Raw genomic sequence first — 27,543 nt, 5'->3', positions numbered from 1 at the left:
TGTTGCTTGTGCTGAATTGGTTACCATTAGGCAAGAGCTTGTATCGCCTTTTTCCAGATGAGGACAGAGGTTCAGAGTGGTTCACAGCCTGGGGGTAATGGTTACAGCACAGGCTTCGGACCCGGACCGAGCTTTCTGGTTCCGGCCTGCCACCCCCTTGCTGTGTGACCCTGGGTAAGTTACCTGACCACTCTGAGCTCAATTTGCTCCCCTCAACAAAACAGAGCCTGTATGGAAATGGGACAGTTATCGTCAGTATTTAAGCTACTAACTAAAGGAACCAGGATCTGAACCCAGATGTCCCCGACTCCAAAGCCCGCCTATGGTCACTGCATCAAAAAAAGCAATCAACACAGAAGCATCGGGTCGGACACAGACACACGTGAGGAGGGACGGCGGGGCGCCGGGCTCGTCCCGCCTCTTCCCGCCACCTCCCGCCATCCTGTAACCCTAGTCTCACCTGTCCCGGGCCTGGATGTCCTCAGAACGCTGCGGCTGTAAGCAGACACCAGCCGTCCGAAGGTGCCCTGCAGGACGGAGGCCGCCACGGCCGCCGCCATCTTTCTGCAGCCTCGGCCGAGAGCGGAAGCGGAAGCGGCTCGAACCTGGTGCGTCGACGCACCGGGCCCGACCGGAAGCACCGCCCCGCGCAACAGCTGTACCTCGTCGGCTTCGGCCCGGGCCGGGCGGCGCCATGGCCTCGGCGGCGGTGGAGAGCTTCGTGATCAAGCAGTTGGACCTGCTGGAGCTCGAGAGGAGCGCGGAGGTCGAGGAGCGCAGGTACAGCCGCGGCCTGGGCTTCTCGGAGTCGGTCCGTAGGTTCCCCCATCCCCGCCTCGCTCCGACCCCGGGCTGAGCCTCCGGAGGCTCGGCCTGGCCGGGATTTGCTCTCTGGATCCCTGGAACCCCGACCGCGGCTGCGAAGGGGCTCGGCCGCCTCCGGGGTGGAGGCCTCTTCACCTCCCGGGGCAGCCCGTTCCGTCTGGGGGACCCTTAGGAAGCGTTTGTTCTCCACCTGACACCCTCACTGAACTTTGCCTCGGAGGCCCGGCCTCTCTCCCCACTTTCTTCCCCAGCGTGTTCTCAGCCCTCGTCCTTAATTGTCTTCTCTGTAAACGCTGGCGCCTGTTCTGTGCCAGGCCCAGAGCGAGATGGAGACGTTGGTATGGTCACCTGGAGCCGGGGGATGAGCGGAAGGCGCAGATGGGAGCGTAAACAGTTCCCTTCCAGCGTGACGCATGCTGGCGCTGTGCGTGCAGGGGACGGGCGCATCGAGAGCGGGAGGAAGAACAGCTGCCCCTGGGGAGCTTTAGTTCGGGGTCGGCTTCCTGGAGGAGGTGGTCTCTGAGCATGGCCTGCAGAAAAATAGGGGTTACAGTGGAAGCAGGGGAGGAGATTCCTGCAAGAGATGTGGGGAGAGCCGGCAGCCCTGCAGGCCAGGGAGGGAGCTGTGAGAGAGCTGGGCTTGTTTCTGTAGGACTGGAACTTTACCGAGGGCTGTGAAAGCACCGGACGGACTTGAAACCTCATGTCAACTCCGCGCGGTAGATTCCCGTGATTCCCGTTTTTTGTCGAAGGAGACTGAGACAGAGGGGTTGAGTCATTTGCCCAGGGGAACACAGGAAGAGACAGGATTTGAGGTTCAGGCAGGCTGATTCCAGATTTCGAACTCAACCCTTGCACCGCACGAGTGGACAGGGTTCCTTTTAGAGCTTTTTGGTCTTGAGGGTGAGGAGTGTTTGCAGTCCTGTCGGCCTCAGAAGGATCTCGGCTCCATCGGTTTGGGCTGAGTGACTTTGCAGCTTTCGGTGTCTCATGCACAAAATGAGGTGGTCCTCACAGCAGAGCAGAAGAGTGAGGTGGGAGTTCCGGGCCCTGAAAGTCAAGTGCTCAGGACAGTCACGAGTGCAGAGTAAGTGCCGCGGGAAGATGGACGGGCTCAGATGGCGAAGCGTCTTGCGGAGAAGCTCCTGTTCTGTTCTTGTGCGGAGGATGGGCCTCCGGGCCCTTAAGCAGGTCAGGGAGGTAAAGAGATTTGCATTTTCGGAGGCTCCCTTGGATGGTACCCACTGGTGACCGGCTGGGGAGAACTGAGAGGTAAGACAGTTAGGCTCAGTTTAGTCCAGATGGTCAGCGAGGTAGGCTTGCACCAGGGCTGTGGCGGTGATGGTGGGAGACAGAGGAGGATTCAGGATACAAACCAGAGGCCTGGTCGGACTCAGGGACACACAGGACCTGGGATTTGGGGAGTGAGAGGAGAGGCGGTGAGCAAGGTTCTGTCTGGGGACACTGGGAGAAGGGCTATAGGAGGAGCAGGTGTGAGAGGGGGTGGGTTTGGCGTCTTCCTGGTCATATTTGGTGCCCATGCACAGACCACCCTCTGTTCCTTCTGCACGGTTGGAAGTAAAATAACGTATAAATACTGATGTTTCAGCATCGGGTGTCTCCTAGGTCCTGGCAGGAAAACGTCTCTCTGAAAGAACTCCAGAGCCGAGGCGTCTGTTTGCTGAAGCTGCAGGTCTCCAGCCAGCGGACCGGGCTCTACGGGCGGCTGCTGGTCACCTTCGAGCCCAGGAGGTGCGCGTCGGCAGCTGTGCTTCCCAGTAACAGCTTTACGTCAGGTCTGTGCGCTTTCAACCTAGGTGTTCACTGACTGCTGCTGTCTTCAGATGCGAGTTGTAAGGCCTGTGTCACATGTGACCAGGTGGCGGATAAAGCCTTGCATTCGTTGGAGGGCTCCTGCCTAGAAATTCAGCAGTTAAGAGGCTTTTTGTTGTCTAGACCAGCGCTGTTCAGACTGGCAGCCACCAGCCACATGGGGTTATTGGACGCTTGAAATATGGCTCAATGTTGCTGCACGTGTCAAATACACCCCAGACTTTGAAGATTCTGTTCAAAAAACTTAGAATGTCAAGAGTAATTTCTTTGACTGCTGTCTTAAAATGATATTTTCATATATTGGCCTAAGTGGAATATTGCTGAAATCACTTCGCCCATTGCTTTTCTGTTCTGACTGTGCTGCTGGCTTACATGTGAAATGTCAAATCACACGTGCCTAACGTGCTCCTCTTGAACAAGCCTGGTCCGATGGGTCGGTGTGTGTAGGCGTGTGTTCCCAGACCGTCCTGGTGCCACGTGTACCTGGGCTACACTTGTGGCAACCCTGCTGGGAAGGGGGGGAGCATTTAGAAGAAGCTTTTTTTTTTTTTTTTTTTTTTGTCTTTTTAGGGCCACACCTGCAGCATATGGAGGTTCCCAGACTAGGGGTCTAATTGGAGCGTAGCCACTGGCCTACGCCACAGCCACAGCCACACCAGATCCAAGCCGCGTCTGCAGCCTACACCACAGCCACAGCAATGCCAGATCCTTAACCCATGGATCGAGGCCGGGGTCAAACCTGCGTCCTCACGGATCCTGGTCAGGTTCTTAACCACTGCGCCACGACGGGAACTCCAGAAGCAGCATCTTGAGCGCACACCCCTGGGCGTGTGTTTTCCATCAGACCAGCAAGCCTGGAAAGAGCAGCCCCGCCAGACACTGTGCTTTCACCGGAAGTCTCTCTGTCTTGTCCCGGTGGTGACAGTTTGTTGACTTCGTAATCCGATTTCTAGGCTCTGGCCCCGCCGTTGTAGGAATACTGCCTGGATTTGGAGGCACATGGGAGGAGGGGAAGCTGCTGGTCGGAGTCAGATCTTACTCTTTGCTGCTCAGTGGCCGAGAGTTAGTAGCTAGTCCTCTGCAGACTGGGCCTCGGGGTTATAGCCCTGCCTTTCCGCCTTGCCATCAGGATCAAAAGGGCGGGACTGAAAGTACGTGCAGGGCGCTTGTAAACTCTGAAAACCAAAGGAAAAATATTATTTCCATTTAGTAAGAGTTGTGGAGTGAATGCTGGGACAGGTTAACAACCAGTTGATAAATAGGAAGTTAGAGGAAGGCAGTGTTTATGCGGAAAAGGATGGAGCTGAAAATTTGATGTGTTGCTCTAGCTACTGGTCCAGTGTAGGTGGAGTGGTCAGTTTTGCATGTCCCGAGGAGCAGTTTTGGGGCTCAGTAGCTTGGAGATGTAAATTGTGAAATGTGGGGTCCTGCTCAGGGCAGCGGGTGGGGAGGTCGTGGTCAGAACGGGGTCCTTTGCGCTCAGCTTACCCAGGCCCCCTGCACAGAATCACACCTCGGCCCCGGGAGCAGGGCTGCCTCTGCTCATTGTCTTGAAGAGCTGGGGAGGGAGACAGAAAACATTCAGGATGAGCTGTTAGCTCGGTGGCCTGACACCCTGCCTGGTGCCTGGTTACGTGCGGCACCTACTTTGACTCGGAATAAATGGGCTGCAAGTGTATGGGCAGCCCCAGCTGCATCTCGGCGTGGATCCTTGTTTGTTCGGGATTGTCTGTGTTTAGGTGGCAGAAACCCCAGGCCATGCTGGCCAGGACGGGAAGGGCGCGTGGCTGTGTGATTGGAGGTGGCACCCCACTGGTCTCTGTCTGTGCCTTGACCCTGCCCTCTCCTGGGTTGGCTTCCTTCTCAGGTGCCACGTGGCAGCAGCTCCAGCCCCTGTGTCCTCTCCAGGTGGAAAGTGCGGGCCTCCAAGCAAAAGTCCCACTGTGCCCCGGGGGCTCTGACTGGTTCCCCCGCAGCCCCGAGCCTGTCGCTGGCAGGGGGCATGTGAAGCCCTGACACACTCGGGTGGGTCGTATGCTCCCTCCTGGTGTCGGGAAGCCCCTCAGGCTTGCCTGGTGGTGGGTGAATCACCCCTCAGCTGTATCCCAGGAACTGGAGGCCCCCGAGTGGGGAGACCCCCCGCTGCCCCTCCTCCCTCAGTGCTCTGTCTCTGCCTGGAAAGTCCTCCCTGGATGGGCTTGTGCCCTCACTTCATTCAGAGCCCACCCTGCTCACCTGTCACCCCCAGAGGTCCTTCCCACCTGCTCTGCAATGGCACCTCGGAAGCTCCCGTTGTGGCTCTGCGGCAATGAACCTGACGGTGTCCATGAGGATGCAGGTCTGATCCCTGGCCTCGCTCAGTGTGTTAAGGGTCTGGCATTGCTGTGAGCTGTGGTGTAGGTCGCAGATGCAGCTCAGATGCAGCTCAGATCCAGCATTGCTGTGGCTGTGGTGTAGGCCGGCAGCTGTAGCTCCAGTTTGACCTCTAGCCTGGAAACTTCCATATGCTGCAGGTGCAGCCTTAAAAGACAACAGCAACAACAACAAAAATACAAAAAAAAAAAAAAAATTAAATTAAAAAAGAAAGAAATGGCACCTCGTCCCTCCCACCCTCTGCATGCTTCATCTCCTCCCATCCTGGGCACTGCAGTGGGTTTTGTATTAGTTCCTTTCCTCCCCCACGGTGGGCAGCATTTCGTTCCTGATACAGACCAGTGCTTAACCGCACCTGGCACAGACAGCACGGACGCTGTCCTGTTTGTTTTAAGCAGTTCGTTCATCTCCCGTAAAGTGTCATATATGATGTTAGTTAAAAATATGAAATTGTTTTTCTGCGCAGTTCCCTGGTGGGCTGTTGGTTCAGGATCTGAACTGTTGTGGCTCAGGTCGCTGCTATGGTGTGGGTTTGATCCTGGCCTGGGGACTTTTTCATGTTGCAGATGCAGCTCCCCCGTGTTCTGTTGAAATCGGTGCTACTGCTTTTCCTTTCTGAAAGTAGCAGATAGGATGTTGGAGAGATGCTGGCCTTTGCTATGTGAGGTCATTCACATTTAACGCTGTTGCGTGTTTATGTCCCTGGGCTCTGTTTCTGCAGGCGACATCGTGGGCCTGTATGACGAGGACAGTCAGCTGGCCACGGGGGTCCTGACCCGCATCACCCAGAAGCTGGTCACGGTGGCCTTGGACGCGTCCCATGATTTCCAGTTGAGTTTGGACCGAGAGCGTTCCTACCGACTCTTAAAACTTGCCAATGATGTCACTTATAAGCGACTGAAAAAGTGAGTGTGCGGGCCTGGCGCTCACAGCCCCTCCTGCGGGCAGGAGAGGGCCGGGCCGCGGTTCGGACTCCGCCCAGGGCCCCTCCCGGGGGGCGCGGGCGGCAGCGCTGCCGGGGGGCTCGGCCGCTGGGTCCGTGCGGGTTTTCACGAGGCCCCTAATTTCGGTTTCGTCCCTCGGCAGGGCGCTGACCACCCTGCAGAAGTATCACTCCGGCCCCGCGAGCGCGCTCATCGAGGTCCTCTTCGGTGCGTCGGCCCCCAGTCCTGCCAGTGACATCCGTAAGCATGGACGAGTCTCCCCTTCCCGTTGAACTCACCACAGGGAGTGTGGAGAACCCTGTGCCCGGCCGCCGCTCAAGAGTTTGAGAATGTGCAGTGGGAAGAAATCTGCCTTCGCGCCCTCTCCGAAGAAGGAGTAGCTCATGCCATTTTTTCCAAAATAATACTCTTTCTAATATACCTAAGTATTTTATCGCGAAGTGTAAGGATATTTCTTCTAGCTCAGTGCCCTGTGAAAACAATAGCTGATCATCCTTTATGCTTGGTAGAATTATTTGTTTGGTTTGAAAAGTCTCTGTTCTACATGCACTTATTTTCTCAGTATCCTTCAGATCGGAGGTAGCTTTTTTTTTTTTTTTGGGTTTTTAGGGCCGTGCCCGCAGCATATGGAGGTTCCCAGGCTAGGGGTCGAATCAGAGCTGCAGCTGCTGGCCCCCACCACAGCCACAGCAACGCAGGATCTGAGCCGCATCTGCCACCTACGCCGCAGCTCACGGCAACAGTAGATCCCCGACCCACCGAGCAAGGCCAGGGATCGAACCCGAATCCTCGCGGTTACTAGTCAGATTCATTTCCACTGTGCCACAAAGGGAACTCCAGGGGCAGCTAATTTTTAATTGTAAGAGTGATCTGGGTTAGTCGCAGGACTTTGGAAAAAACAGTGTGTCAACGAGGGTAAGAAATGCCTCCAAAACCTGCCACATAGAGTTCGTCTCTATGATATGTGGGCGTGTTCTAGTTTTTCAACACCCGCCTAGAACTGTGTGTGTCCTTTACCCCCCCAGCGCACACACACACACACACACACACACCACCACACACCACACACCCACACACCCTGTTCTTTTCTCTCACGGGGATCTGTGTATTTTCTCGTCTCCTTCAGTGTCTTGGAGAAGCTCATTTTGAGAGGCGTCTATCGTGTCAGAGCAGCTGTGCGTCTTGAACCTTCTCTAGACGCCGGCGTTTGTCTGTTTTTACAGCACCGCTCCGTCCTTCTAAAACTAAGGCCGTCCCACACGCTTTCATGTCACCCCTGTGCTGGTGCGTTGGCTCTAAGCTCGGGTGGCTGTGCACTTTCTCAGATGCCGCAAGCACTCACCTTTCAGCCACATTTTACTTCTCCCAAATACGGACGGCGAGGCCGCCGTGAATGTGCGCCGTGGCCGCATCTCGGGGAGGAGGCACGCGGCGTGGATGGACTCGGGACCTCTGCTCCCTGGCTCTTTCCAAGTCTGGGCCCCTCCTGCACAGCCAGGTTGGCACAGGTGCCTGTAAGCGCGTGCCCGTCCCTGCTGCGGCGCCGTGTGCCGGAGGCTGTGGACGGAGCTGGGCGCGGCGGCCCTGCCGGCAGAGCGCAGAGTGCACGGCGCAGATGCTTGCCTTGACGGGGGCGAGTCGGGGCAGAGGTGCAGTCTGGGTCTGCTGGCAGTTCTTTTCTGTCGTTTGTTTTTGTCACTTACGGGCCCTCACTCGGAAAGGGATACTGTGGGAGGAACGAGTTCGTTCCGAGAAACATTAACCTCACGGAAGTCGGGTATTCTGGAGCGCGAGTTGACTGCAACCCGTTCGGCTCTGGGGCAGTGCAGCAGGGAGCCACGGGGCCCGAGTGTGGGGCGGGGGCCCGGCCGCAGATTCCATTCCTGGCGATGTCTTTTGAGAGCCGAGCAGACTGTGGTCCTGTGTGGACGGGCTGACCCGGGGAGGGCCAGCGTTCGCCTGTGACATCTCCTGTTTCTTTCCATCAGCTCAGGTGCGAGGGGGCGGCTGGGCGCCTGGGAGCTGGAGCCTAACTGTTGCCTGTCCCGCAGCCCCGCTGACCTTCTACAACACCGCCCTGGACGCCTCCCAGAAGGAAGCGGTCCTGTTCGCGCTGTCCCAGAAGGAACTCGCCATCATCCACGGGCCTCCTGGCACTGGGAAAACCACCACCGTGGTCGAAATCATTCTGCAAGCTGTGAAACAGGGCTCCAAGGTGGGCAGTGGGCACTGTGTCCCCCCAGCACCCGTCACCAGGCTTTGCCACATTCTCAGGCACTCGGGGGCCTCAGCCTGCACTGAGCTTGGTTGGCGTCCCCAAGCACTTACTGACCGAGCGCTGGGCTGGGTCACTGTTCACCAGTAACACCTGCTTGGCACACGTGCTCTGTGCAGGTCCTGTCATGTGTGCAGGCAACTAGGGCCTGCCATGGTTTCAGGAGGAGGCCCTGTGGCCGGTTGAGGGAGAGGGGCGAGCTTCAGTTAACCCAAGGGTCTGGGAGTTCCTGTCGTGGCTCAGAAATGAATCTGACCAGCATCCATGAGGACGCAGGTTCCATCCCTGGCCTCGCTCCGTGGGTTAAGGATCTGGTGTTGCTATGAGATGTGGTGTAGGTTGCAGACGCAGCTCGGATCCTGAGTTGCCATGGCTGTGGTGAGGCCAGCAGCTGCAGCTCCGATTCAACCCCTAGCCTGGGAACCTCCATATGCTGAGGGTGCAGCCCTGAAAAAAAAAGACAAAGACAAAAAAAACCAGAGGTTAGTTGTGCAGACTGCAGTTACTAGTCTCTGCAGATGGGGAACAGAATATCATATATTACTACTCACTTATTTTTTGGGGGGGGGTCTGCGCCTGCACCATATGGAGGTTCCCAGGCTAGGGGTCCAATCGGAGCTGTAGCTGCCGGCCTACACCACAGCCATGGCAACGTGGGATCTGAGCCACGTCTGCCACCTACACCACAGCTCATGGCAATGCCACATCCTTAACCCACTGAGCGAGGCCAGGGATCAAACCCGCAGCCTCATGATTCCTAGTGGGATTCGCTAACCCCTGAGCCACGACGGGAACTCGCATTTTTTTTTGCCTCCCCTCGTGTGTGGAGGCCAGGGATCAGATTGCAGCCTCCGTTGTGACCCATACTGAGCTGTGGCGACACGGGGATCGAATCTGCCTTCCGTCGCTGCAGAGACACTGCCAGGCCCATGCGCCACAGCGGGAGCGCCTGCCCTCCTTTCTTTGAGATTTGCTGTTCGCTTTAACATCAGCTTGAGTGATTTCATGAAAAATCACTTCTCAACCAGTCAGAGCCGTGCCTCCCCAGGTCCTGTGCTGCGCACCCTCCAACGTCGCCGTGGACAACCTGGTGGAGCGTCTGGCCCGGTGGAAGCAGAGGATCGTGCGCCTGGGGCACCCAGCCCGGCTCCTGGAGTCCATCCAGCAGCACTCCCTGGACGCGGTCCTGGCGCGGAGTGACGGCGCCCAGGTCGTGGCGGACATCAGGAGGGACATCGACCAGGTCCTCGTGAGTGGCTCTCGGCTGGCGTCCGCTCTGCCTGTGGTGTTCTGGGTTTTTTCTTTCTTCGCCTTTTGTCCTTTTAGGACCACACCCACGGCCTGTGGAAGTTCCCAGGCTAGGGGTTGAGTCAGAGCTGCAGCTGCCAGCCGACACCACAGCCACAGCCACGCCAGATCCGAGCTGTGTGTGGGACCTACACCCCAGCTCACGGCAGCATCAGATCCTTAACCCCCTGAGCAAGGCCAGGGATGGAACTGTGTCCTCACGGATGCTAGTTGGGCTTGATACCGCTGCGCCACGGTGGGAACTCCTGTGTCTGGTTTTCTGATCTGCAGTCTCTCTCAAGCAGAAACCACAAGTAAGGAAGGGTCACGTGTCTTTGAGCATGGAGGGAGTCAGGGTCTAGGTAGACATTTCGGGGCTGAAGAAGATATTTCAATCTTTTGGCAAAGGTGGAAGAGTGGGAGAAACCCAGCCTGGTTTTGTAGAAGTTGCTGAAACCCCAATCCCGGCGGGAGCAGGTGCTCTTCTGCCCCGAGAGGGTGTCCGGTGCCTGGGCAGGGCGGGGCTGGACTGCCACCTCTGGTCTCGGCTGAGTTGGTGGTTCCCTGAGGACCTACGCTTCCTCCCCCTGCGCAGGAGACGGGCTCTAAGCCACTCGGCGTCATCTGTGTGGATCTGTTGCCCCTTCAAGGAAGGCTTTTGACTTTTTAGTGCCTCTAAGGGACTGATGGACGTGGACCAGCTGACCGTGACGGAAGCGCTTTGTGAGCTGAAAGGAGCTAAGTGAGCACAGAATTGAGTCAGTTGCGTTTTCTCTGCTCTTCTCTCTAGGGGAAAACCAAAAAGACCCAGGATAAGAGAGAGAAGAGTCATTTTCGAGATGAAATCAAGCTGCTAAGGAAGGAGCTGAAGGAGAGGGAGGAAGCGGCCATGCTCGAGAGCCTCACGGCGGCCCGCGTGGTCCTCGCCACAAACGCAGGTGAGGGCGCTGGGCCTCCCCTCCTCTGGCCGCACCGAGGCTGGGGGGCTGCCCTCTGCGGTTCTGGAAGAGCTGCGTAGAATTGTCTTTCCAGCTGGGGAGAACCCACCAGTGACGCCCTTCCGGGCCTGGCGTTTTCTAACTCCAGGGAAGCTCCCAACTGCAAGTTCAGTTTCTTTACTTGATGTAGGATGCCCAGCTCATCTCCGCCTCCTCCTCCTCCTCCCTCGTCTCCCCATCTCCTGCTTGTTTCTGGCTGCACCCGGGGCATGCGGAAGTTCTTGGGCCAGGGATCAAACCTGTGCCACAGCCGTGACCAGAGCCACAACAGTGATAACACTGGGTCCTTAACCTGCTGAGCCACCAGGGAACTCGTCCTCTTGTCTCTTCTTGAGTGAGTTATGTCTTTCAAGGAACGTGTTCATTTCATCTAAGTTGTTAAATTGAGAGGCATAAAGGTGTTCTTAATATTCTCTTGTTATTTTAAAAAATATTTAGGGCATCTGTAACAGGGTCACCTCTGTTGTCCCTGATATTGGTAACTTGTAAACCCTTTTTTTTTCTGGCCTTCTGGAAGGAGGTTTATTACTTTCATTGGTCTCCTCAGAGAACCAGCTTTTGTTTTTGCTGGTTTTCTCTGTTATTTGTCTGTTTTCTTTTTTATTGATGTTGACCTTGGTTCCTGTTAATTTTCCTCTTTCTGTTCATTTGGGTTTAATTTGGTCTTCAGTTTCTTTTTTTTTTTTTTTTTTTTTGGTCTTTTTAGGGCCACACCCTCTGCATATGGAAATTCCCAGGCTAGGGGTCTAATCAGAGCTATAGGCACCTGTCTAACACCACAGCCACAGCAGCACGGGATCCGAGCTGCGTCTGCGACCTACACCACAGCTCACGGCAACGCTGGATCCTTAACCCACTGAGCAAGGCCAGGGATTGAACCCGCCACCTCATGGTTCCTGGTCGGATTCGTTCACCACTGAGCCACAATGGGAACTCCCCAGTTTCTTTTTCTAAGGTGGGAGCTGAGGTCACTGATTTATTTTGGTTGGAGCCGTGTGGTCTTTATGCCATTGGCGTTTAGTGCTGGGTGTTTCCCCTGTACCGCTTTTGTGGCTTCTGGCCGGTTTGGACGTGCTGAGCTTTCGTTTTCATTCGCTGTGAAATATGGCCTCGTTCCCTTTTCATCTCTCTCTTAACCCAGGATGGCTTAGAGGTGTGTTATTTTTTTCCAAACATTTGGGGATTTTCCAGGTATCTTTTTATCATTTCTTTCTCTCTTTCTTTTTTGCTTTTTAGGGCCACACCCTCGGCATATGGAGGTTCCCAGGCTAGGGGTTGAATCAGAGCTACAGCTGCTGGCCTGCACCACAGCCGCAGCAACACCAGATCCTTAACTCATTGAGCATGGCCAGGGATCAAACCCATGTCCTCATGGATCCTTAGTCGGGTTTGTTGCTTGCTGAGCCACGGTGGGAACTCTGGGGAAAGTGAATATTTTAAAGGACGTGTGGAGACGCTGGAGGTCAGGTTCTCTCTCTCCCAGGGTTTGTTGCTGTTCCTTGTTGTTTGTGCAGTGATTTTCGGTGCTGCGTCTGTGAAGCCTGCAGCCCTGCCCAGTTAGCTTCGAGGTCAGGCAGTGATTGGACAGAGGCCTTGTGGTCCCTGGACTGGGGAGTCTCCCAGTCTTTGTCGCGGGGCGCTCTGTGTGCTGGGGCATGCTTTGGGTGCTCAGCCAGGTGGCTTGCATCTCAGCCTTCTCTTCCATCTGGCACAGAGCCTGGAAAGGTGAGCGGGGTGAGTGTCCAGGGCTTCCTCGGGTTTACAGGAGTGTGGCCTCTGGATTCCCGGCCACGGATCAGAGCTTTCAAGGCCCCAGGGGCGTCTCATTCCCCAGCTTTTCCTCTCAAGCTTTTGGTCCCTCTGGTTTGTTCCAGCTCTTATCCATGGCCTCAAGAGCGTGGCGTGCATCTGTGGCCTCTGGCTGTTTTCCACTCGTACCAGTGGGGAAAGGGCTGTTGCACTGGGCAAGCCCCGAGCCAGGCCCTTGCAGGTGGGGCCGGCTTGCAGGTGGGACCTGCCAGGGAACCAGCAGGCAGGTGTGACTGCGACGTTCTCTGGGGACAGGGCTTCTGAGGAGTTCTGTCCCTCGCGGGGCAGGTGCTGGTTCTTGCTGTGATGGCAGGCCCTGGGTTCAGGGCCTCCGGGGAGCAGGGAGCAGTGCTGGTATGGGGGAACACCTCCAAGCCTGCTTTTCCTGCCCAGATTTAGCCATTTGGGGGAGGAGATTCACCTGGGTTGTTGCAGGCCTTTGGTTAATCTCTAGAGTTTTGAAAAAGTCGGTTTGGACGGTTTTGCTGATGTTCTCATTGCTGTGGAGGTGGAGAGGATTCTCAGAGGTCCTTACCCTGCCCTGTCTGCTGACACCCTTCGCCGACCGCCTTTAAATACAGCACTTGCCGGGACTCACGGCCCCGCTCCAACCTTCCCGCACGGTCCGCTCGGGGGCGTGAGGTCCCTCCCGCTGGCCTGGGAAGCCAGAATGCGATCCCTGCGAGGGTTCCAGTGCCCCGCGAGTCGCTTCCATGGTCTGAACACATCTGTTCGTCATCCAAAGCTGGTCTAAGGTCTGCCTCTTACACACACTCTCCGGCCATCTCTGAAAAGTCAGGCTCAGGAAACTTAGCAAGATATGGGTCTTAGTCATAATTTAGTATCTTATATTTATACACAGATTGTAATATGAGCTCTGCACATGTGCACACGTATTACACACGTGCGTATCTACACACACACATGCGCATGTATATATACTGTATGTGTATGTATTTTAGTGTGATTAATTGGGAAAAGGGCAAGAACTAACACGTATAGGATTTATTAAGCCCTGCCTTCTTGGAATTCCAGTTGCCGTGAGCTGTGGCGTAGGTCGCAGATGTGGCTCAGATCCCATGTGGGGGTGGCTGTGGCGTAGACTGGCAGCTGCAGCTCCAATTCGACCCCTAGCCTGGCAACCTCCATATGCTGCATGTGTGGCCCTAAAAAGCAAGAAAAAACCCCAGTGCCGCCTTGTAGCAGGCACTTAGGTGTTTCCTGGTGTGCAGACGGCACTTTTACCCTCGTCCTGAAGCAACGTGCTGCTGGACACACAGGTGCTGTGTCAGCGTGCGGTTATCACACCAGGCCCGGGAGGTCCAGGCGTTGCCCACGTTTGTGGCCGAGGAGTGGGGCGGGGGAGTGGCCTGCCCAAGGCCCTGCTGTTTGCGGGTGTTGAGGGGGCGCCCAGGTCTCGCTCAGACTGGACCTCGTTCTTCTGGGTGGCTGTGTGTTCCAGGAAGGAGGAACCGCAGTGGTTTTGTCAGATGCAGGGGGTTCCCTGGGGGAATGCTCAGCAGTTCATTGTTCTGTGTGTCCAAGAAAACACCTAAGGAGGAAATTCATTAAATTCTAAATTCAGAAAAACAGTGCAGAAGTAATATCTAGACATATGCCCACCTTCCAAGGATTTGGGGTCCTAGCCCCGAGAGGTGATTGATTTTGGTGATGGAGACATCGGAGTGGCCCGTGACGGGGACACAGACCCCTTGCACTTAAACGCAAGCGGGTGGAACTGTGAGTTCTCGAATGTCGTTCCCCCGTGGAGTCCAGGATGCAGACGCAGTGGGCACAGCCCGAGGGCAGGACTAGACGGGACAGTGGCTCGTCTCTCGTGTCTCTATTGGTGCGACACAGCCAGCGTCTCTGAAAGGGCTCACGCTTCCCCTTGCAACCAGGTGCTTCTTCGGACGGGCCCCTGAAGTTGCTGCCCGACGGCTACTTCGACGTGGTGGTCATTGACGAGTGCGCCCAGGCCCTGGAAGCCAGCTGCTGGGTCCCGCTGCTGAAGGCCAGGAAGTGCATCCTGGCCGGGGACCACAAACAGCTGCCCCCCACCATCATCTCGCACAAGTAAGACCCTGCTGCCACCCACTGCCACCCCCCCCCGCCCCCGTCTCTCCCCAGACGTCCAGCCCAAAGCCCCGGGCTCACCCAGAGGCCCTGGATGTGTGGCAAGCCCGGCCGAGGAGGCCCGATGGCTTTGTCCCCCAGAAAGCCTGTGTGTGGACACCGTGCCCCGGGGCTGGATTGCACCCCTGGAGAAAGTGGGGTGATCTGGGGGAGAACATGGCGGGGGTCGTGCTGGGGGTCCCTGGGTCTGCGGCCCCTCCACCCCTGGGTCCGCGGCCCTGCTGTGGTCTTCATCTGCGAGGCAGCCCGGGAGGTGCTGGCCGCTCACAGGAGGCCGCCTGGAGGGTGTCCGTGTTGGCGCTCCACCTCTGGCGGCCTGGGCAGCCTCCCTGGGTGTCACTGTTCTCGGGCGGGCCGTGGGAGGCCTGGCCGTGTCCGCCTCGGGTTTGGTGGGGCCTGAGCAGGTTTGTCGGTGTAGGGTGTCTGGCTCAGCGCCTGGCTGGAGCCCGTGGACCTTGTAAAATAATCATGGCGGGTTCTGTCGCTGCCGTGGCCAGTTACCAGGGTCTCTGCCCGCAGAGTCCTGCAAGGCTAAAGCCACTCCGCAGTCTCGGGGGTGGAGGTCCAGGCGTGGGCGGGGCCGGTTCCTTCTGGGGGCCGCGGGAGAACCCACTCCCCGCCTTTCCCGGCTTCTGCAGCCCCTACTCCTGACCTTGGGGCCCAGACCCAGCTCCTTTCCAACCCTGACCTCCTGCCTCCTCCTCGGAGGCCCCTGTCATCTGGGGGCCCTGGATCACCCGGGGTCATCCCCCTGCTCTGCCCCTCAGCTTCACCCCGTCTGCCAAGTCCCCTTGGTCACGTGGGGTCCCTGGTCGCAGGTGTCCCATTTGCGGCCAGAGTGGGGGACGGGGAGCTTGCGGGGTCGGGCATTGCCTTGCCCTGGCCCCGGGACTCAGGCCCCCTTCCCGGTTCCTCCCTGGCCACAGGGCGGCGCTGCGGGGCTGGCCCTCAGCCTGATGGAGCGCCTGGTTGAGGAGCGCGGCGCGGGGGTGCTGCGCATGCTGACCGTGCAGTACCGCATGCATCGGCCATCGCGCAGTGGGCCTCGGAGGCCCTGTACCACGGGCGGCTCACGGCCCACGCTTCCGTGGCCGGGCACCTCCTGCGGTGAGTGACAGCGCCCCCTGCTGTCCCGAAGACCTGGGGGTGGGTTTCTGGACTGCAGGGTGGCCTCGCCCTGGAGAGCTGGCTTGGGCTTCCCTGGTCAGAGGTCCCTCGGGCTGCCTGTGGGAAGAGCCACTGCTGGCGGGCGGGAGGTGGGGCCTCTTGGACCCCAGCACTGCTCTGCAGCCCTACGTGCTCTGTCTCCGGCCGAGTGCAGGGATCTCCCAGGAGTGGCTGCCACCGAGGAGACAGGCATCCCCCTGCTGCTGGTGGACACGGCCGGCTGCGGGCTCTTTGAACTGGAAGAGGAGGACGAGCAGTCCAAAGGGAACCCTGGTGAGCGGGCTGGGGAGGGGCCCACCTTCTCATCTGAGCGGACCCTGAGCGCCTCTTCCAAAGAGAAGCCCCTCCAAGTTGCCCACTTGAGAGGGGAGCCGAGGGAAGGGAGGGGAGGGGGGTGTGAGCATCCCTGGGAGTGGGGCGGGGCTGAGCCACTGGCCTCGGAGGTCAGGCCGTTGTTGTCCCACGGGCAGACCAGATGGCACCGATTCACAGGAGAGGGTGGCCCCGGGCAGCGTCTCTGGTTCTTCTTTTTTTTTTTTCTTTTTAGGGCTGCAGCCACGGCATTGGAGGTTCCCAGGCTAGGGGTCAAATTGGAGCTGTAGCCACTGGCCTACCCCACAGCCACAGCAACACCAGATCGCAGCCGTGTCTGCAGTGTACACCACAGCTTGCGGCAATGACAGAGCCTTAACCCACTGAGTGAGGCCAGGGATCGAACATGTGTCCTCATGGATACTGGTCGGGTTCCTAACCCATTGAGCCACAATGGGAACTCCAGCGTTTCCTGTTCTTGCTCTGGATTAGGTGGCCCGGTGCCGCCTGGCCTGCCTTGGATGAGGCCTTGTCACGGGGTCGCCGGTAAAGGGGGCGCAGGCCATACCTCCGCTGAGAAAGGGCGCTTCCGGAAGGGGCGTCCTGCGCTCGGTGGGCTGGGTCCGCAGCCCTCACTCAGGTCGTCACTCCCAGGGCAGCCTCACACGGTTAGGGTCCTCCCGTCCCAGGGGACAGGAACGGGCACAAACACCAGGCGGTGGCGCCCGGTGGCGCCGAGAGTGTCCCTCGTGCTGAGGACCCCTTCGCGTCCCGCAGGTGAAGTGCGCCTCGTCCGTCTGCACGTGCAGGCCCTGGTGGACGCGGGGGTCCCAGCCGGCGACGTTGCCGTCATCACACCGTACAACCTGCAGGTGCGGGGGCCCCGTCTCTCTGTGTGGGTCGTGTCACCTTCCAGCCCAGAGTGGCTGCAGGGAAAGGGTAACTCGTGAGCTGTAGTGACCAGAACTGCACAGCGGCATTGACCACGACACGACAGCGCCCAGGGCTCAGAGGACATCCGCAAGCGCTTCTGTCCGTCTGTCTCCCTCGAGGAGCATCCCCCGCCCCAGTCTGGGTGCTCCCCGGGACCCCTGTGCCAGCTTCGACTTCAGGCTGTTCCCGGGAGCCGGGCAGTTTTGGCCGATCGCCCTTCACAGGCGTCCGGGAGCAGCCTGGCCCTTGTGGCTATTCCCGCGGGGGTCTCAGCTGTGGGTCTCACTGGCCTGGCTCGGGGGCTGCGGCCGGTGGGGGTCCTCACCCATCCCTGGAGGCGGCTGGGGGAGGTCGGGGTGCTGCTGGAGAGGGTGTGGGTCGGGGGCCAGCGGGAGCCACAGACGTCCGCTCCCCCACCCCGCCCGCTTTCTCCCGTCTCCCCTCCTAGTGCCCGTGTGCTTATGGAGCAAAGCCGTCTCCTTTGGTGGGAAACGCCACCTGCTTCAGAGCATCGTGAGGCCCGTGGCCCTGTTGCCATCTGGTCTCGCGCCCCCTGCGTGGCGGCGTCGGAGGCGCCGGCTGTCATGAGCCCGAGGAAATGGGGGATGTCGGTGTTGGCGTCCCCTCGGCCGCATCTGTCATGAGCAGGCCTGTGGGAGGGACGGCTCTCCGAAGCCATCACTCCTGAGGCTCCGGCGGGGCTTCCTGGGCCCTGGCGGCTCCGCGGGCCAGGCCTCAGCAGAGTGGAGGGCAGGTGTCCAGGGCCAGGGCGCCAGGGGGGCCTCGCTTGGTGTTTCAGGTGGACCTGCTCAGACAGAGCCTGGCGCAGAGGCACCCCGAGCTTGAGATTAAGTCGGTGGACGGCTTCCAGGGCCGAGAGAAGGAGGCCGTGATCCTGTCCTTCGTCCGATCCAACCGGAAAGGTGCGTAGCGCCCGGCGGGGTCCTCCGGAAGCGCGGAAGTGAGGCCTGGGGGGCTGCCAGGGCCGTGCTGGGCGGTTGCACGTGGTCTCTGCCCTCTGAGGGCATGACAAGGGCTCCAGGGGTCACCGCTTGGGAACCGGCAGGGCGCGCGCACGGCACGGGGGGTCCCAGGAGGTGCCTGAGCCCCGGCTGGCAGGACGAGTGGAGTCTGGGTGGGGAATGGACCCACGTCCCTCACTCTCCTGGTGTCTGGGCTGCAGCCGGGGCCCCGGGCTGTCCCCTGGGTCTGGGCTGAGGGCGGAGGTGTCTGCATCCACCTTTGAACCTCCCAGAACAGGCCGAGGAGCCGTCCTCGGCAGCAGTGCTGGGCGGGGTCTGCGCCCGGGACCCCTGGGCTGCGGGAGGTGATGGAGCCGAGTGGTCCTCTCGGGTGACGGCTGCTGATGGGGGTGGCTGCCTTCTTGCTCCTTTGTCTCTGTCTGCTCCCCACTCATCCTGGTTTATCTTAGGCGAGGTGGGCTTCCTCGCCGAGGACCGGCGCATTAATGTCGCCGTCACCCGCGCCGGCGCCACGTGGCCGTGGTCTGTGATTCCCGCACCGTCAGCAACCACACCTTCCTGAAGACCCTGGTGGCCTACTTCGCCGAGCACGGGGAGGTGCGCACGGCCTTTGAGTATCTCGACGACCTCGTCCCCGAAAACTACTCCCACGAGGGCTCCCAGGGCCACAGCCGGGCCGGTGCCAAAGCCCAGGGCTCTGCCCCGCCAGCCAGGAGAGCTCCCGGGAGCAGGCAGCCCGCAGGGGCCAGGCCAGGCTGCAAGAAGCCGGGCGGGACGCCCTCCGACTCTGAGGCCCCGCCTCAGCCCAGCCTCAGCGGAGGCGGCCCGCAGGGAGCTGGGAGCCGAGACGGCGCAGATCACTTGAGGGCCACGATAGTGGAGTTTGTGTCCAGCGAGAAAACGCAGTTGGCGTTTCCCGCCTCCCTGAACTCGCATGACAGGCTGCGGGTCCATCAGATGGCAGAGGAGCTCGGGCTGAGGCACGACAGTGCTGGGGAGGGCAGGGAGCGCTTCATCACCGTGAGCAAGAGGGCCCCGCCAGCCCCCGCGGCCCCGCCACCCCGGCGGAGGCCGGCAGCAAAGCCCCTCTCTGTCCAGAGCCCCCCAGCCCCGCACACACAGAGGCCCCCGTCGGGGCGCAGAGCAGCCAGAACCAGCTGGACCTGAAGGCGCTGCACCTCGAGAGACTGCAGAGGGCGAGGAGCCGGCAGGAGCAGCAGGCCAGGGAGGGGCCACAGGCTGCGGGCTCCAAGCCACGCAAGTTCCCAGAAAAGAAGAAGAAAGAAGCGAAAGGTAAGTCTTCGACTCAGCAGAACATAGGCCTGGTGTCCCCTTATCCCTGGGCTTGGCCCATTCAAGTCCTGCCTCCTACCCTGGAGCGGAATCGGCAGTGCGCTCTGTGCCTTGTTTCTAATGTGTGTGGTCTGGGCTCCCCGAGGGCCGTCCTGCTCACCGTGGCCTCGGTGTCCCCAGAGCCTCGTGCAGGCCTGGCAGGTAGGGGGCACTTGGAGCGCCTGCTGCAGGAAGGGGCCTGGGGGAGCGGCCGGGGTGGGCCCAGGGGCCTCGAGAGCAGCACAGGTCGGTGCTGGCCCCTGCGGGGGTGCCCGGGGGGCGTGTGCCCCGCTCTCCTCCTGCGTGTGAGTGTCCATGGGCACGGCTGCGCCTGGGTGAGCGCAGACGCTGGCACACTGATGGGGAAAGCGATGTCCCTCGGTTTGAACCTTGCTGGCAGCGTGTCCCCGCCACCGAGGACAGGGGCCAGGAGAGCGTGGCCGGAAGAAGGCGTGTGGCAGGGCCACCTAGGACGGAGCGCCCGGGACACTCGGCCCCACGTCAGGGGCTCTGGCACTGCTGGCGGTGTTAGGGGCTTCTTCAGGCAGCGCCGTCGGGATCCGTCCGCCCTCGGGCTCAGACATGACCCATGCGCTCGGTCTCTAAGCTCTGTGCCGACCTCCTGGCAGCTGAGAAGCAGGGGCCTGTGCAGCCCCCCCGGGGCCGCAGCTGGAGGCCATCCGCAAAAGTGCTTCCGGATGGAGCCCCCGCTCCTCCCATGGCAGGCCCTGCCCGTCAGGCCTTGGTGTGCTGGGCACCAGGTCCCGTGGGACGGGTGGCCAGCACCCGTGCGTGTGAGATTTCCCCTTCGGGGTTGGGGCCTGAACACCCTGTGCTGCTCCCTGTGTCTCATCCGTCTCCTGAGGACTCTGGCCACCGTCCAGAGGCTGGGTGTCTGCGGCCGCGGGCACCTCCTGGGCCGTCTCTGCACCTCCTGGTCCTGTTCCGAGGGGCGTGGCCGGGCCTCAGCACTGTCCCTCCCTGGCCCTCGGTGCCCACCAGGGCTGTGTGTGTGCAGAGCCCCGTCAGCTTCCAGCCCACCACGGGGCACAGGGTAGGGGGCGTGTCCCCACGTACAGGTGATCGTGGCAGAGCAGCGCCTGCTTAGGTTTGCAGTGGCTGCTGTAGAACGAGGCACTTGTGGGGAAGGAGGCTCTGGGAGACCCTGGGTGGCATCTGGAGGAGACTCGGGCCCCCGCGCCCAGGTCAGCCACTGCGACCTCTGTGCCAGCTGCCTCGGGGGGCCCAGGACAGAGAGTGACTGGGGGATGGCGGGGCGCCAGCAGGTCCTGCCTCTGTTCCTCACCCACCTAATGCGTGTCGCCTGCCGCGTGGCCTTCCCCGCACTTGCTGTGCGTCTTCCTGTTGCCTCTTCAGTGTGTTACACGTGTACGTAACTGTCTCTCTTCCCCTCCTGGTGTCTTCCTCCGACCTTAAAAGGGGTCCACGCGCCTGGTCACGGATATTAAAGTTTCCTGACGCTGGGCGTGAACGTGCCCCAGTTCCCCTGCCCGTCTCCCTGGGGGGCGCGGTAGGTTGTTTGGGATTTTGTCGTGATAGTTAACGAGATAAGGGACATCTTCATGTTGAACCGCTTTTCTGGAACCAAGAGGGTGAACTCTTTGGAGGCACACTCCGTGCCCTGCCTGCCCCTTCTAGAAGCCCGTGCCCGCCTGGCGTGACTGCTCGTCGGCTCAGTGAAGGATGGGTGGACATGCATTTGCTTCCTTGCCGTGGCCCCGAGGGCAGGAGGGGGCGCAGCTGCGGCCGCGGTCCCCGCCCTCAGAGGGAAGTCCTCGTCTGACCTCTTTGTCTTTGCCTTTCTCCCCAGGACCCACGGCCATAGACCTGCCGGCTGAGGAGGACTTTGACGCCCTGGTCTCAGCCGCCATCAAGGCTGATAACACCTGTGGCCTCGCGAAGTGCCCAGCCAGCGTGGTGACCCTGGGCCAGCTCTGCCAGCACTGCGGCCGCCGCTACTGCCTCAGCCACCACCTGCCCGAGGTACGTGGCCCGGGCCCCGCCTGCAGGTGCAGATGCGGGCAGACACGCTCCAGACAGACCCACAGCTGGGCACGAGCCCCCAGGGCCTCACAGTTGACTCACACGTGGCCGTGTCAGAGCGCGAGTGAGCAAGTGTCCCGTTGACTGAGTTACACCAAGTCGGGGCGATTCAGGCTGAGAAGGCTGTGTCCCCGTGTCCTTGGGACCCATCGGTGGGTCTTGTCAGGGAGGTGGGGGGCGAGGCCTGTGGCCCACCCCCGCCTGGTTGTGTTTTCCTGCACCCCTGAGCGTGCGTGCATTGATGGGGTCGTCCTCTGCCAGGCATGGCGACTTGGGGCCCAGAGCAGACCTCTCCTCTGCCCCGGACGGTGGAGGGGGCACTGGGCCCAGCCGGGCTCTGATGAGACCAGCGTCCAGCAGTGTGTGCTGAGGGTGCCGAGGGGGGTCCAGGGGCGGCAGCAGGGGTGGGTGCTGCCCAGGTGGCTGTCAGCGGGCTTCCTGGAGGAAGTGCCACAGGCTGAGACCTGACGGATGCCAGGTGGGGCAGGGTAGGGTGGGGTGGTGTGTGCAGCTGGGGCCGAGGGCAGCCCGGTGAGCTGCCTAGAGGAGGTCAGGCCTGGCTCTGAGAGTGGGGCCAGGAGGCAGCATGAACTGGCTGTAGGGACGTGGGTCAGAGGCCCGGGGGTCTCCCTGTGGTGGGAGAGAGCGAGGGCCACGGCCCCTCGAACTGGTCGTAGGTCAAAGACAGGAGGAGCGGGCAGACCCAGAGTGGTCCTCGGGCATCCACTGAGGGCAGATGGGGGCTGGCCGTGGGGCTCTCGGGCAGGGCTGGTGACGCCACCCTGGAGGGCCGCGTCTGTCCTGGTGGAGTCCTGCTGGTCGTGGCTGCCACCTGCAGGGCTCTGCTCGGCTCTGAACCCAGAAAACCCCGGGGAAGAAAACGTCCCCCCTCAGCAGTCACGCAGCCTCCCACGGTCACAGCTCTTACGAAGGCGGATGGTGTTCTAGAAGGACCTCCCCTGGGGTGTTGAGAAGCTGGCAAGGGAAAGCGGGACTGTCCAGTTCTCGTCACTGCATGGCTCATGCTCGTCGTGCTGCGTGACGCCGGGTGTGGGGGCCTGGGCCACGTGGATGGGATGGCACGGCCTGTCTGTCTCGGGAGCACTGGGGGCAGCCCGGGGCCGCAGGAGGATGGCAGCGGGGGCACGGCGGGCTGGGTGAGCCATCCAGCTGTCTGTCTGGGACCGAGCTGGGTCTGAACTCGGGTCCCAGTTTTGTGCGGCAAGGCGAGCACAGGCGTGGTGAAAGGAGCCCGTGGGTTCGGTCTGTTTCTGGGCGGAATCAAGGAACACGCGTGTCAAGGGGGTGTAGTGCCGGCCCTCAGGAGGTGCCGGGCCAGCCTTCTCCCCTCCCCGTCCCCTTTTCCCTCCTTTAAACCGGAGTTTCACTGAGGCGCGGCAGCAGGATGTGCCATCTGCCTGCAGTGGACGCTTGGCAGCCAGTGCCCGCCAGGCAGCACCCGAGACAGGCCTGGCATGAGGGTCGCATAAAAGAAAGCAGTGTCTTGCCCGCAGGAGACGATGGCTGTGCTCTGGGGACGTTCCCGTGAGCTCACTGGTGGAAGGGTCATGTGACCTGCACAGCGCGGGGCACGCAGAGCACGCTGACACCTTAAAAACCACATACTTGTGTACACGGTGTCACCTTGAGCAGGATGACATCACTGTCGGGGGTGTCCTTAGCCGGCACCTGCTCAGAGGACGGTCTGGCCTGAGCCGAGAGCTGGGTGCGGGAAGGGCGTCAGGCTCCGGCCGCAGCCCCCAGGGTGTGGGGGGTCCTGTGCGGGGAGAGTGGGGGGTACCCCCCGGGCTGGTGCTGGGCCTCGTGGCCCTGAGCTCTGTGAGGGCAGAACTCAGGCCCGGTCCCCCTGCTCAGCACTGACTCTCGTGTCCCCCCAGGTCCACGGCTGCGGGGAGAGGGCTCGCGCCCACGCGCGGCAGAGAATCAGCCGGGAAGGAGTCCTCTATGCTGGCAGCGGGGCCAAGGACAGGTCCCTGGACCCAGCCAAGAGGGCGCAGCTGCAGAGGAGGCTGGACAAGAAGCTGGAGGAGCTGACCGGCCAGAGGAAGGGCAGGAAGAAGGAGAAGGGGCAGTGAGGGCCAGCGCCACGCCGCCTCCGGGCCCAGCGTCGTTGGCGATGTGGCTGCAGGGCGAGTGGGCTTCCCCCAGCCTCTTTCTGTTCCCTGTGGCTGCTCCTGGCGACAGGGGTGCTGCCAGACCCAAGCCGTCCTCCAAGCCGCGGGGCCAGGTGCCTGCCAGTGGCAAGCTTCTCTGACGCACTGGATGGCGGCAGAGAGGCCACGCCAGGGCCAGCGGCCCCTCCTCAGGGCTGGGGGGCGGCCCGGGGGCACTGTGTGCCATCCTCACTCCCGCCCGGACCGTTTCCCGTCTCATCTTCCCTCCTGGTCAGCACCGAATCCCCAGCCTCTGAGCCCCGGGCGGCCGCGGGGACAGCAGGAGCCGCACCTCCGAGATGAGCCTGGGCCTCAGACTCCGCGAGAGCGACGTCCTGCCGCCCAGGGCCGGCTGGCCGCCCGCCCATCAGGTGAGACGGCGCACGGCTAAGGCACTCGGAGCCCGCCTGCCCCGGGTCCCCGGGCGGCCCGCCTCTGCTGGAGCCGGACTTCACCGAGGTCATTTTCTGTCTCCTGTGGCTGCAGCCACCCCACCCTGACCGGACAGGGCAGCAGACAGAGCCCTGGCCGTCCCCTGCTCCCGGCAAGTCTGGCGTCGCCCCAGAGTGTGGCTTACGGGGGCGCCCTGGCCTGGCCCAACCTGTCCCCGTGCTGTTCCCGGTGTCAGTCCTGCGAAGGGGTGGCCCTGGGCGCCCGCCTTGCTGACACGCTCACCCTGAGCCCTGGGGGTGTCTCCGAGAACCTCTCCTGGATGTGTTGTTTTAGCCTCAGGGATTTCTTTGTTTCAAAAAGGTGTAAATTATTTAAAAGTTAAATGACTTATGCCCGCTGCCCACAGGCTGTCTGTTATGTGTCTCAGACGCTCACTCTTCCCCTCTGTGCCCCAAGGGTCCAGGGCGAGCTCTGAACACTCGGGCCTGGGAGGGCTCTGTTCTGGGAGCAGAGACGGGAGAAAACCTCCCTGTCGTGCTCGATTTTTCTACCACGAGAGTCAGGGCGGCACGTTTCGGGTCCCAGACGGATGAGGAGGACACAGGGCCGGGGCTGGCCTCCGCCCCGCTCACGGGCAGGAGGTGCCGTGGGGCCGGGGCCTCCCCCTCAGGTCTTGCCCTGCCTGTGTCCCGTCCTGGCCCCTCCTCACCTGGGCCTCGTGTCCCCTCCCCCAGTTGTCATTCCTGTCCCCTGCGCCTTCAGTGTGACTGGTCTTCAGGGGTCTGTGTTTTTGGCCTCAGGAGCCCCGTCTGTTCTGTTGTTGTGCCATTGACCCCGTGTGTCATCCTGCACCTCGATGGCGCCTGACCTCCTGCCAGGCTCACGTGCCTGACCACTGCATCTGCCATTCCGGGCCCCGCCACCCAGCCTGGCTCCCTCTGTGTCCCTTCTTGTGGGGATGACCTGGCACCCCTCTCTGTCCCCTCTCGTGGGAATGGCCTGGTGCCCCTCTCCGTGTCCCCTCTCTGTGCCCCCTCTCGTGGGGATGGCCTTGTCCCCTCTCCATGTCCCCTCTCGTGGGATGGCCTGCCCCCTGCCCAGGCCCCATGCCCACTCTGCACCAGAGCCCCTCCCCCCCTTGCGTGGGCGTCTTGCTTGTTCACTCCTATCGAGTGACTTTAGGACTGAACTTTTCAGGAAGCGGGAGGAGCGGGGACCCCCTGCGTCGTGTGTTTAAGTGCTACATGTGGTCTGGCAGTGATTTCCATCAGCCCAGAGCCCTGCTGTTCGCAGAGCGTCCCCGACTCAGCCCGGGTTCCGGCTGCCCTCAAGGACACTGGCTGCTGGAAACATGGTCAGGGTTGCAGGGTCAGGAGGTGTCTGCATTTGAAGCATCGTGTCTTGGTGGCTGAGGAGCATGGTGGCAGCTCGTTCACCTGCCGAGGATGCTAATCTTCCTGTCTCCGTGGTAATAGGCCTTGATCCATGGGCCACAGGGAGGCTCTGGGTCCTCGACTGGGTCAGAGAACACACCTTAATGGCCACAGCAAGGCCAGGTTCAGGGATGGGCCAGAGTCCAAACAGGCCCATCAGGCGTCTACCCTGGGATCCACACACAGGAGCTGGAAGAAAGATGGCCGCCCTCCCTGCCACCTCGAGGAAGCCTGCGTGCAGGAGAGAAGGAGGCCAACCAGAAACAGCCAAGAATGGACCAGGGTGAATAACCTGATCACACTGAGCACCTGGATCCAGCCACACCTGACCTCCAGTCCATTCTCAGTGCCTGAAATAATAAATCCCCTTTCTAGCTGAGGGAAGTCTACCTGGGTTTTCTTTCCCTTGTAGCAAAAGGCTCTTTGCTGACCCAGTTGTGTCCATGTCCCTGTATCTTGCTGGGGACACCCAGCCCCTCGTGAAGGCAGTGCTGGATCAGGGCATCTCATTAGGGAAAGAGCAAGCCCTGTACCTTCATCCGTGTGCCATCCGCCCGGGCCATCCCTCCCCCCAGGAAGAGCTCGAAGTAGAGGAAGGAAGGAGAGCAGCACTGCATGCAGCCTCCCGATTTGGGCTCAATGTGGCTTCAGCACGTTGTTCCCCTGGGAACCCGTGTGCTCATTTGTCATGGGATGGGGGACGGTCCGCCTCGCTGGCTGTGCTGAGCGAGAGGTCAGAGGAGTGGCAGTGGGCAGTGTGTGGTCGGGCCTGGGCCAGCTTACTGGGCCCATGGTGGTATCGGACAAGGTTGGTGGTGCTCGCTGCCCCCCCCCCCCCCGTCCCTCGTCCCCTTCGCCCTCCATCACTGACCCACTCAAGGCAAGTTTGATGCGTGTGGTCACAACATAATGAGTTGATGGTTGCAACACAAAAAGTTTCCATTTCTTACCCCCCAGGAGACCTTGTTAGGAAAGTTGTTGGCTCGTTACTTTAAAAATGTCCTATAGCTCGTGGAGTTCCCATCATGGCTCAGTGGTTAACGAATCCGACTAGGAACCATGAGGTTGCGGGTTCAATCCCTGGCCTCGCTCAGTGGGTTAAGGATCTGGCATTGCCATGAGCTGTGGTGTAGGTCACAGATGCGGCTCGAATCCTGCATTGCTATGGCTCTGGCATAAGCCAGCAGCTGCAGCTCCGTGTGCCGTGGGTGCAGCCCTAGAAAAAGACCAAAAAAAAAGAAGTCCTGTAGTTCAGCCAGGACAGGGGAGCTCCCCAAAGGGGAAAACCTCCCAAACCACTGCGGGCTTCAGCCCTTCTGGAGGAGCAGCCTGGCCGGCGCTGGAGGCCCTTCCAGGCAGGCCTGCTTCCTCTCCTGTGGGGGCACCAGTGAGGGGGCCCTGTCATTGTCTTCTTTGGGGGTGGGGACAACACGACACAGGAAGAAGCCCGGGCTTCAGGGTGTCAGCTCTGGGGGCAGTTACTCCCATATCTACCCAGTATAGGCTGCAGGCCCTGGGCCTCAGTTTCCCCATCTTTAAAATGGGGACATCAGAGCACCCACCTCACAGGGCTGCTGTGAAGATTAAATGCTTTAGGGGAGTTCCCGTCGTGGCGTAGTGGTTAACGAATCCGACTAGGAACCATGAGGTTGCGGGTTCGGTCCCTGCGCTTGCTCAGTGGGTTAACGATCTGGCGTTGCCGTGATCTGTGGTGTAGGTTGCAGATGCGGCTCGGATCTGGCGTTGCTGTGGCTCTGGTGTAGGCCGGAGGCTACAGCTCCGATTGGACCCCTAGCCTGGGAATCTCCATATGCCGAGGGGGTGGCCCAAGAAATAGCAAAAAGACAAAAAAAAAAAAAAAAAAGTTTAAATGCTTTAAACACGAGGCCCTTGAAACAGCATGGGCACTTCAGTGCCCGGGAGGTGTCTGCTGTCCTTGTCATGTTGCAGAACTGCAGTGAAAATGACACGAGGCTACACACGTGGCTCCTTGTCCAGGTTCCGCAGGTGGCATTTCCTGCACTCGGCCAAGGGCACCCGCGGCTCCAGGAGCCAGTCTGCTTCCTGCCGACCTCGCTTGGTTGGCACCTTGGGCATCCTCCGTGCCTCAGGGTGCACCCTCACCCCCTGCTGGTGGCCCCGAACAGGCAGTCAGGCCAGCCCTGCTCTGTGTTTACCTGGGTTTGTTTGGAGCGTTACCAGGGGATCAGAGTGGGCTGGCGGGCACCAGCCTGCTCCTTCGGGATGTTTTAGGCCCGAGTTACAACCTGGC

General features: G+C 60.5%; 1 protein-coding gene across 1 annotated transcript; it reads left to right on the top strand.

The window, feature by feature from the left end:
* On the top strand, positions 461-25,650 carry IGHMBP2 (immunoglobulin mu binding protein 2). Its single transcript, XM_021082692.1, is given in 19 exon segments — positions 461-780; positions 2,452-2,621; positions 5,753-5,936; positions 6,118-6,215; positions 8,027-8,190; positions 9,299-9,499; positions 10,328-10,475; positions 14,246-14,420; position 14,765; positions 15,407-15,503; positions 15,506-15,587; positions 15,802-15,920; positions 16,737-16,831; positions 17,692-17,815; positions 18,325-18,375; positions 18,378-18,926; positions 18,929-19,168; positions 21,039-21,211; positions 23,170-25,650. Coding segments are annotated over 19 exon segments (3,174 nt in total). The 5' UTR covers positions 461-475; the 3' UTR covers positions 23,368-25,650.

The sequence above is a fragment of the Sus scrofa genome, chromosome 2, assembly GCF_000003025.6.
Source record: "Sus scrofa isolate TJ Tabasco breed Duroc chromosome 2, Sscrofa11.1, whole genome shotgun sequence".
Lineage (NCBI taxonomy): Eukaryota > Metazoa > Chordata > Mammalia > Artiodactyla > Suidae > Sus > Sus scrofa.
The sequence above is the reverse complement of the archived record's forward strand: the minus strand, read 5'-3'. Positions and strand labels throughout refer to the sequence as shown.